Source organism: Poecilia reticulata, chromosome 19 (genome assembly GCF_904066995.2).
Source record: "Poecilia reticulata chromosome 19, P_reticulata-male-v2, whole genome shotgun sequence".
NCBI classification, from domain to species: Eukaryota; Metazoa; Chordata; class Actinopteri; order Cyprinodontiformes; family Poeciliidae; genus Poecilia; species Poecilia reticulata.
The window spans coordinates 19,181,169-19,192,568 of record NC_088848.1 but is presented as its reverse complement, the minus strand read 5'-3'; the positions used below and the strand labels follow the sequence as shown (position 1 = coordinate 19,192,568).

The window sequence follows — 11,400 nt, the reverse complement described above, 5'->3', positions numbered from 1 at the left end:
GCTTAAAACTGGAACAGATGTTCACCTCTCAGCAGGATAACAACCCTAAAAGACCCTAAACGCCAGTCCCGGAGGGAAGTTTTAATTAATAATAAATAAAAAAGTAAATTTTTAGATGTCTGTAGAACCTGACTGCATGCTAAGGTGGCATTGACAGGACCTTTACCATATAAACGTGCCAATTTCTTTAAATAGTTCAAAATATTTAGATGTATCTATGCTTAAACGTTCAAATTTAGTAGTACTCTCATTCTCAATGAACACAAAAATGTCAGATAAAAGGTCTGTGATAAAACTCAAAGCATATAAGGGGTGCCTCAAGAAGCGGCTTAGTGTGCTTATGCTTTGGGCCGTCTCTGTCTTCCACAAAAAGTCTTAAAGTCACATTCAGGGTTGTGTTTGTAAGATGAACAGAGGGTGTGAATACTTTTGCGAAGCGCTGTAAACATACAAAACATCTGCGATTCATTTTCACACATATATGGCTAAAGGATACAGAATTGAAAACTGTGTTTTGTGTTGCGTTTCAAAATCTAACAGAGAGACCGGAAGAGACGACGGCTTATAGTCCCATCCTACTCGTTAGTATCAACAAAGTTCAGACAAAGTCCAGCAGTGTTCAGCTCGGAGCTGCCCGAGCCGCACACACGTAGCTCCGTTCACTCTGCTCGGAACCATGACTGAAGCGGACCTCTACACTCTGTACAAGGGCGTCTATGTACCAAACGCGATACATACTCCGGAGAGCCTCAAGTACTACGAGGAGTTTACATTTCGTCCTGACGATGTTGTCATCGTAACGTACCCCAAGTCAGGTGAGCGTCCCGCCGTCATTCGCGTCATGAACAGAGGAGGGGGGTATTTTAATGCTTAAAAAAAATATATAAATAATATAAATTCTGACTGCTAGATAAACGCGTAAATAGTGAGGTGTTTCGATAATTTATACAAAACTGACCAAGAATTGGACTTTACACTCCAGCCAAGGGTTATCCGGAGGTAGCTTTTCATCATCGTTCTACCATCACCGTGAGACATCTGGAAAAATGACGATTAAAAAGAGAGAGAGAGAGAGAGAGAGAGAGAGAGAAAGTTCCTTATAGGCATAAAGTTACGCTGTGCCAAATGGCAGCACTTTTAAAACGTGTTGAAACAAACGGTTTCTTTTCTACACACACCCACACACACGCAGTAAGTCTATTTTCACGGGGACTTTGCATTGACTTTCATTCATCTTTCATTCATTTCTATAGCCTAACATCGACCCTTACCCTAAACATAGCCATTACCAGGTTAAGTTGTCAAGCCCTCAACTTAACCTAAACTCAATTCAAACTAACCCAAAAACCACCTCCTCATAAAGAGCAGTCTGTCCTCAGAAAGTAGTTAGAAAAAAGGCCCTTAAACTGTATCAAAAATAACTGTTTCTGGATCATAATTCTGCCTCATTACCCAAGTGTGTTTGTTCTTAAAGTAATGTTTTTTGTGCAAGAGAACAAAAAAAAAATAGACGTTTTTAATGGATCGTCCACATTTCTCCCTTGGGGGATCATGGCTCTCACTGTAATTTGCTTTAGTCCCAAAGCCGTAGAAATGACTTTGCAAGCCTCTCAAAACTGATACATGCCAATGGCTTTACTTGGCATCTGTTCTTACTTTTTGAGATTATTGGCACTACTACATATTACCAAGCCAGTTGGGTGTGTTGTGGAAACAAAACTATATTACCAAGCATTGTCAGGTGAAATCACTCAATCAGGTTTATTCATATATTGTGCACAATACAGAGAGCTTGTAGGACAATCAATAGTGAAGGAGTTCTGAGTGAAAAGCTCTGCCAGGCAGAGACAACACATAAGTTTTAGACCAAGGATAAGGAATTAAAAACAAGGGGCGGTCTGGTTCTGATGCAGCTGTAAAAAACAACTTCCAACTTTCTACATGTAATCCAAATTGTTCTTTTTGTGAGAGTTCACAAGCATTTAATATAGCATGATCAGCAGATGTTAACTTGTAGCAATTTTCCACCACAGGTGCTAAGGCAGTCATTTATCCATCATGATTCCAGAGGACAGGAGTTTTCGTCTTTCACAACCATTATACAGTACAGTGATTCCTTTGGGTTTTCTTAGCTTTTCGGAACAGAACAGTACAACAGGGCTCTTTGAGAGCTTAATCTGCTTCTTTCAATACTCGGGTCAGCCTTCCCTCTCCTTTTTCTCTACTCTTTTTGTCTCCCCATGTAAGATCTCACAGTACGCAACCAGATATCGGTTCTTTGTAAAGAACAGATTGGTCCTGAGATTATTCATTTGCCTAAAAAAAAACCCAGTAATCTTTATTGTCATAAACTCCAACAAGATTAGGTGTCTTCTAAACGGTAACATCCATTCATGCGACACACATTGTAAAAAAAAACATAGATTTATTTCTCAGACAAGCAAACGTTGTTGAAAACTGGACCAGGTGCCCTAAAATTGCTAATTTAAAACAAAATTCAATCATGAAAATAATTTGATATAGTAATATCTTACCTTTTATGGGAAAGTTGTGACCAACAGCAACGTTGGTATAAAGTTGCATCAGAAACTTTTGGTTTCTGATTTGCAGGAACCAGCAGTTTCTGGACACGTCAGACTTTCAGAGTCTCTTCCTATGTTAAGGATTATAGAAACTAAATGCAGTCTTACCTTGTTTAGTTCTTGTCCTGGGAACACAGTTAAGGTTTGTACCTGACCAGCAACTCGACTAGACCAGTCTGTACCTTACAGATCATCTATGAGATTTTAAAATCTGTCCTTTTGCCGATAAGGAATAACTACATCAATAAAGGCTGATATGATTGATGTGATCCATTTTCTTGGTTTGTTTAAGACACTTTTGGTAACATTAAGGACAAACTGCAATTGCCTACTTCTTTTGTTACAGAAACCCAAATAGGATAATTACAATAATGTAACCTACTGAAATTAACAGCAAGTTTTTCTGTGTCCCATTTTGACAGTAAACTTTGTATTCTAGTGATGTTTTTAAGGTGATTACCAATATTTACTGATATTTCGTATGTATATATTTATTCTTACACTTACAACAATTTATAAAAGCAACCACACCACCTAAATTGCTTCTATGTGTCAGATAAACAGCCCAACTCTCCCACATTGTGTCATAATTGCAACCAGACGTAAATAAACATCGGATATTGATTCCGATACATCATCTGATAAATATAGTAGATGTAGGAGTACTACATCGTCTAATCAGAGGAGAACGTGTAGATGAAAAAAAAAAGTGGCCTGAGATTGTAGCCTTGAGGAACCTCACACTGGTTTTCTTTTTTTTTGGTTTGCTTAAAAGTATGTCAAATTGACAGCGTAGTTTCAATCTGACTGATAACATCTGAACCAGAAGTCGTAGGAGCAGACGGTCGCACCAACTTTTCCTGTCTCTACATCAGATAGGTTAGCTGCGTCAAACAGGGCACTGAGATCCAGTAAAACCCAACACAGACGTTTTGACGTCTTGCTGTTAAAGTTTATATAATTTCAAACCTTTACTGGTGCAGTCTCAGTGCAGTGTTGTGGTCAAGAGCTTGACTCATGAGGTTAAAGAGATATTTGTTGATAAACTGCCTTTTTTAAAAAAAATCTTTGGCTCTTGTTTCAACTCATCTGAGGCTTCCTCTCTGCCTTTGACACCGTTTTGATCTGATAAGTTTTCACAGAAGTGTCGCCCACATCTTCCAGCATTCTGTGCATTTAGGTCAAGATACAGCCCAGGTGTTATTGGTGGGAAACGACCTGTTGGCAAAGTTACGGTCTGGAGACGTATCAGTATTCTGTCTGACGCTGTGGCGTTCAACCGAAAGCAACCAGAAGTATGGATAGTAGTCCTGTATAAAAATTGATTTCTATATGTGGTCACCATGATTTACCTCTTTTTGAAGATATGCATCCAGCAAATGAGATTTGAGAAATTGGTTTTATTTAATCTTCAAGTTAAAAAAAAACAAACATTTGCCTTTTTGAGAGGGAACTGACTGCCACGCAGGCTCGTTGTGTGTTAGGCATTGGCTGTTTCGCAATTTCCATTAAAAATTTTAAAAAGAGACGCAATTAAAATGACACATGAATAAGTTTGTACGTGCGATAAGTCATTTAAATAAAAAGCTTCTTTGTTGTGGTTTGTGTCAGTGGCAACTGATGATGATGTAACTTGTGTCGTACGAAAAATTGCTATTTTGAGAAATAAACAAATTTTGATATGGCAAAAAGAGTCACCTCACATTCTTGAATCAAAACATTAAATTGCTGTGGTTCTATGAAGCAAATTTATTTTCGAAATGTCAAGTTGCGCTGTTGTATGGTCAATGGAAATGTAGCCACTGAGAGACAAACTTGTTGGCTGACTCTATACAGCTAGCAAAACTGGTTCATCAGATACTTTGTCCGGCATTTTATTAAAAGACCCTTTAAGAGTTTTGAAACATTACTTTCTAGTGTTGTGGCATCCCTTGATACGGTAAACGATTTATGCTGAGTAATGTCCTGAATGGAAAGCGGGGGTTGAGGTTAACCTGCTTTCCGTTGCACCTTGAAGGTAAACAAGTTTCTGTGTGTTGTGACGGTAGGAGTAGTGGGACAAGAGTCACATGTCATTATAATAAACCATGCTTCAGTCACAAACTGGCTGGACAAGGCCTTTCTTTCTCCATTTACTGTATGTAAGCGCCCATTGTTGCAGGATGTGCCCAGCAGTGTTGGACTTGTAAAAAGGCTGAGGTTAGTTGTCTTTGCTGCCATATCAGAGGACTGTGATGTGAAAAGAGCTAATGCTAGTACTTCCATTAGCTGAGCCACACCTGTATGCAACATTAAGAGAATTGTTTTATCTTCATGCCTCAAATGATATACCTTGCATAACTCAGGATATATTAGGCATTGGAATCTTCTTTATGTAGGTGTGTTCTCCATGGTGGTGGCAGATCAGCAATATGGTGATATTGTGGGAAAAAAGATTCCTGACAGTTAAAGTATTCATTTCCTCAAGTCCATCTGGACATTTTAGTCTTGATGTATATTGATCATATCTACTTTAGGTTGCCTAATTAAAGTTTTACTCAATTACTTAGAATTTTGAGTTATTCCAGTGGTTCTGAAGTGGATTTTCTAAGACCTGCTCACCAAAGTTCTAGATCCGTATTAAAGTGTAGTTTTTATTCATAAAATTACTGTAATAATTTACGGAAATTGGGATATTTTTAACATCTAAACATTTTTAGAAAACTATATTTTCACTTCTTGTTTTTGAAAGGCTGCCTTTGTGGATAAATCATTGTAAGATCTCTAAAAACAAGCCAAACGCTGCAGTGACAGGCCTGCAGGGTGGTGGTGTGACGCTGCAGCAGCAATACACCAAATACAGATGAGGTATGGGGGAAGTACACTTTGGAAATTGGGGCTGTGACATAGTTATTTTTTTTTCTTTTTAAACACAAAAATGCAAGCAAGGCATTTTAAATGGGTATTTTTATCTGGAACCAATTTCTTTAAAAAAAAAATGTTTTCAGTCAGTTTCTATGTAAACACAAGGCTTGAAACCATGAAAAAAAAAAAACAGTAGTACTTAACTTTCCGTAACCTTTGATTTACCTCGGCTAGCTTTTAGGCTGTTTCCAATGTTGTTGCGTCTGAAACCTTGGCCAAAATAAGGCCGAGGTTTATTTTGGCCAGTGATAAAGGCCATTCATTAATCTCAGATTGTTTCACAGCGATTATGGTTTAAAAGCTACAGGGTCAGTTTTAAATGAACTGTGCTGATCCTGACTTTTAGAAAGAAAAAGGAAAAGAGGGTTAGGGGTTAGGATTAGAATCCATTTGAAATTAATAATTTTTTATTTTGCATTTTTCAGCTCTGAACTTGAACTAAAATCTATTCAGTTTGTCACAATCTACAAATCTAACGTAAGAAAAGTTGAAAGGGGAAGTCTTCTTCCTTTAATTCAAGTTATCCATCACGTTTGGCGGATTTTATCAACGTACTTTAATGAAAACTCTGTGAAACATTGTGATATTCAGCATGGTTGTCCTGACTTTAAATATTTGCTAACAGTAATAAAATAAAAAAAAGGCTGCATGTTCTCACTACCTTGTTTCCTTTGTGTAGGGACAACTTGGATGCAGGAAATTCTCCCCATGATCATAAGTGGAGGGGATCCAGCCTCTGTTGAGACGCTGCCTAACTGGGACCGCGTTCCCTGGCTGGAGGAAACCCGGGCCTCCATCCTAAAGCTCGAACAGCGGCCGTCTCCCCGCTTGTTCACCACACACTTCCACTACAACATGATGCCGGCGTCCTTCTTTCAAGTAAAACCAAAGGTAAACCTGCCACTGAGTCTGTGGTTGGGATCACTGCTGTACTTTATTAATCTAAAAAAAATCCTCTCTGTGTTATCCCTTCTTGACTAGGGATACACCTGTCCACTTTTTTCACTGCTGATCCCGATACAGATATCGGAGGTTTAGCATCGGCTAATACCGAAAACAGTACTTTAGTTGACATAAAACATTTCCTTTTTTTTTAAACAAACATAAATGTACTGAATTACAAAATCCATTGATAACTCTGACATAACTCAAACATGTAAAAATAAACCACAACAAACATTGTTTCAAATGGTTCAGAAGCTTCAATCGATTAGAAATTCTAAATAAAATAAATAATTAAAGAATAATGTCGCTCAGAGCGCAAAACATAGAATTAGACTGAATAGAGCCGCCCTTATGGATCGGGCGCATTGTCAGCGATAAACGATCTAGGATGTTTCTCGATATTGGGACTGATACAGATATTAATATTGGATCGGTGCATCGCTACTTTTGATATGAGCTTGTGATCCAGATTTTGTCGCATCTTTTTAAAGAAAAAGATAAAAAAAAAAGTTAGTACAACTCATTGAGAAATTCACAAATTCAAAAAGGTATGATCTGTTTCTGCACTGCGTGAATTTTTAAAATAATGTAAGCCATCTTATTCCATTTTGTGCATGTTAAAATAATTGTTAAAAGATGTGAGGAAGTTTTACTTTTGAACATTTTGGGTTAGTAGAAATGTCTAATTTTGTGATTTTGAAATGAAAAACAAATAAATACACAAACCAGAGGGTTTTGCTATGAAACTCTGTACGTTGGAGACGCATTATAAACAACACACAGAGTTTATGTAAAACAGGTTGGAATATATTTTCTGACAAGTTTCCACACTGACTGTTGTACCATCTCTGCAGGTGGTCTACGTCATGAGGAACCCCAAAGACGTGTTCACATCTGCCTTTCACTATTACAACATCACCTCATTCTTGGTGAAACCGGGTCCGCAGAGCGAATTCCTCCAGAAATTCCTCACGGGAAAAGGTTACCATCTCTATGTAGCTTTGTCTGCATTCACTGTGAAAGTGTTACAGAATATAAATCTAATCGTATTTGTGTTCAAAACCTGATTCACAATCCTTGATAAAGAGAAAAAATTTGTGAATCTGTTGGGGGGGTTTTTTTCAGTTATTTTTGGCTCCTGGTTTGACCACGTGAAAGGCTGGCTGAACGCTAAAGAGGAACTGCAGATCATGTATATCTCCTACGAGGATATGATAAAGGTGACAGCAAAGTGCTTTTTCCTTTGTTTTTGGTTTCAAACAAGTCGTACAGAAATAGCGAATCTTGCCATGAAACTCTTTGTGAACATGAACCGATCTCTAAAATGGAATGGTGTTGTGCCTTCCTGTGCAGCAGGACCTGAACGACTCTGTGAGCAGAATCGCTCAGTTCCTGGGGAAGCCCTTGGAGCCTGATGTGCTGAAGAAGATAGCCGACAAATGTTTATTCAAAAACATGAAGAACAACCCTATGTCCAACTACTCGGTGGTGCCCCAGGAATTCATGGACCAAACAAAGAGTCAGTTCCTTCGTAAAGGTGAGTTTTCATTATTAACATGGCCCCCTAGTGGTGGAACGGGTATCAGTTTTAGATTCCTGGTTTTCATGCCAGTTAAAACTGGTTTGGATGATTTAGTACAGTGAATTTGGAAACATTCCTGATTTTAAATGCCCTTAAAAATTAAGAATCTCAACGTAGCTGAAAAAGCTGCTAAAAGTGACAGGAGTAGTGACGTTGTTTTGTATAGCACAATGGATGCCCATAACTAAAGTACTAATAAAGACTCTGGGTGAGTTTGTAATATAAGGATTTACCTGGTGGTTCATCCAGAAAGGAGGATAAAATCAAAAGAAAAGGTTTCTAAAGGTAATAGCTTGGAGACCTAGCAATGCAGCACGCTACAGATAAATTTAAAAGCACTTCGTCACAATGATGGCTACTTGTGACAAATTCTGTAAATCTTAACACTATACAGCTCTGGAAAAAATGAAGAGCCCACTTCACTGAACCCCATTGAAAATCTCCTGGTTATTCCTGAGTTAAAACATTAGCATTGTTGTTTCTAAATTAATATCAACTTGTTTTCTTTGCATTATTTCAGGTCTGAAAATTCTGCATCTTTTGTGTTATTTTGACCATTTCTCATTTTCTGCACATACTAAATTTTTGCTTGGAATTTCAGAGACATGTTGTAGTTCATAAAATAAAAGAACAATATTCATTTTACTCAAACATATACCTGTAAAAAGTAAAATCCGAGAAACTGATCATTTTAAGTGGTCTCTTCATGTTTCCCAGAGCTGTATTTCTAGCAGCATTCACACTGACGTTGTAATTGAACTGATTGAACTGATGTAAAAAGCAGGCATTACAACCTGGAAACTATTGCCCAAGAAACCATTTTGTCTTATGATAAACTTTATGCTCACGAACAACATCTATGGCCGTCTCGATGGTATTGCTGTTTGTGTCTTGCTCAAACTACCTGTCTTATTCTTTATTTTTTATTGAACTGTTCCATCTTTGTCCTGATTCAATAAACCGCACAAAATATATGTGCTTTAAAAAAATAGAGCTATATGAATTGTAGAAATTGAATGCATGAATATTCTCATTTTTATTTGTTTCTGAAAATATAAAAATTTCAACTCAAATGAATTAAGGCAACAAATTGGACACATTAGTGTCTTTACAAATAAAAGTCAAAAAGACTTAAATTTATGTTACATTTGTGCACAAATTGCTTTTTATAACCGATGAGATAAATTCAACATTTTCCTTTAAAAAAAAACAAGAGTTTCCAAAAGGTTCCACGTCTCTTGTGTTTTATTTCAGGGGTCGCTGGAGACTGGAGGAACCTGCTTACACCAGAAGAGGCACAGCACTTTGATGCAGTGTTCAAAGAAAAAATGAAAGACGTGAACTTTAAATTCAACTGGGATTAAGCCAGTTTAGTGCAATTACTTTAACCATTTCATAAAAAGAATTAACCTGTATGTCAGACCACTGACTGAAAAATTCAATACTGTATTTAAAAGAAATCAGTTCAAACTTTGACCTCTTCTTCTGTGACTTAACTAAGTTACAAAACCAAAAAAAAACAAAAACTAATCCTCAATGTTGTGATCCGTTTTGCCTAGGAAATCAGAGCTTACTGGGTAAGTGGAACTGGGAAAATACCTAAAACCCAAATTTCTAAATTCCCAAATTCATGGAAACACTGGTTTTGCAAATTTGGAAAACCAGTGAGTTAACTTGGCTATTGAAGGCAAAGTGTGGTCTTCAATAGCCAAGCTAACTGTGTTAAGTGACATAAGCCAAGAATAAAAAAAACCCTTAGTGTTTAATGCATTTAAAATATCATTGAAACACTTTAACTACTGTAGTTAGTCAGTAGCTAAGCTGATAACTGATTGAATCAAATGGAAACTGTCAACAGAATAAATAGTTTAAAACCTGTGCCATGAAGATTGATTAGCTTAGGGAAAATGTAGGCAATTGACATGTTACTATAGCACAAATAAACAATTTTAGCATTAGCTGTTTTAAATGGCTTAAATTGGCTAAAATGGCGACTCATCAGTTAGCTTTTCACCGTGACACAGCACTTAGCTCTTCACCTCGACCTAGTGGTTAGCTTTTAACCACTCTAAAAAATGTTGCAAACTCACTGCTGTATGTCATCTTTCTGGCTCAGGCAACAAAACTATTACTGAGAGTTGCTGCAGACAACCTCTGTTGAAAAAATTTGAGCTATCCCTTTAAGGCGGGACAGAAGTAATTTTTTTAAGAGCTAGTTTTGCTGTTATAGTTCAGGCGGCTCTGCCATTAGATGGTGTTTCACTTTGTCCTCAAAAGCTGCATGCATTTTATTGACTCACGGAGTTCAGAAAGGGAAGGTTTGATGTAATAGCATTCCTCCAAGCACATTACTCATATGTTGCAAGATTGACCTTTAATATACACTGCTCAAAAAAATAAAGGGAACACTTAAACAACACAATATAACTCCAAGTAAATCAAACTTCTGTGAAATCAAACTGTCCACTTAGGAAGCAACACTGATTGACAACGGGGACCCTCGACGGGTCAATCAGTGTTGCTTCCTAAGTGGACAGTTTGATTTCACAGAAGTTTGATTTACTTGGAGTTATATTGTGTTGTTTAAGTGTTCCCTTTATTTTTTTGAGCAGTGTATTTAGAATATTTTTTGGAATAATGTTGGCCTTTAGAGAATGAAGAAGACATGTTGAGTTGCAGTAGTTCTCTGTGTTAAAGCTTGATGGACGACTGAGAACCTCAGCCATGGTAAAGAGAAAGGCGTACATAGCATGCCTACATTGCACATATGGAGAAGCACCATAGGTTTTCTATGCTCACCTGTAGTAAAGTGGCAAAGATAAACTTGAAGTAAGTAACTTGTATTCAACAAAAATACCAGGCATGTTAATTCCTGAGCAGCTGAAATCCTATAAAAACCTGTAGCTACTACTGCTTTTCATAAGCACTTATGTAATGTAATTAAAAGAATGTATTTAAGAACATTAATAATGTTTCACCAAAACAAATATATTTGTTGACTTCCATACACACTCTTATAAAAACTATGTAACTCATAGTCCTGTATCCTTTCATTATGCTTTTTAGTATAATACTGTAGAAAATTGTACAAAACAAATAAAAACTCTTACACTCTGTGTCTCCAGTTTTGAGTTCGAGTTTATTGAACATACTGTATATATATTTTCAAAATATACTGATTTTGAAAAGCACCAAATGTTGGGCAACTGTAAACGTTGCGTCTCACACAGCAAAGTCAAGAGTTGGCTCTTGTCAATAAGTTCAAGTGTTTAAGGAGTCTTTTCATCTCAAGTTGTACACAAACATGTTAATTTTTGTTCCTTTATCATTTTTTTTAGGTACTAAGCGGTTTTTAGAACAAACTCTGGCTATTTCATGCAAAAATGA

General features: G+C 37.0%; 1 protein-coding gene across 2 annotated transcripts; it reads left to right on the top strand.

Moving 5' to 3' along the window:
• The first annotated feature begins 337 nt into the window (after nt 1-337).
• sult2st2 (sulfotransferase family 2, cytosolic sulfotransferase 2) lies at nt 338-11,137 on the top strand. Of its 2 annotated transcripts, none has more exons than XM_081600138.1 (6): nt 338-815; nt 6,166-6,377; nt 7,286-7,412; nt 7,557-7,651; nt 7,788-7,968; nt 9,268-11,137. In XM_081600138.1, exons 1-6 carry the CDS (start codon nt 677-679, stop codon nt 9,375-9,377), a joined length of 864 nt encoding a protein of 287 aa, XP_081456264.1. In that variant the 5' UTR covers nt 338-676; the 3' UTR covers nt 9,378-11,137. The 2 variants fall into 2 exon arrangements, with proteins under 2 accessions (XP_081456264.1, XP_081456262.1); XM_081600136.1 differs by having other exon boundaries at nt 7,785-7,968.
• Nucleotides 11,138-11,400: the final 263 nt, after the last annotated feature.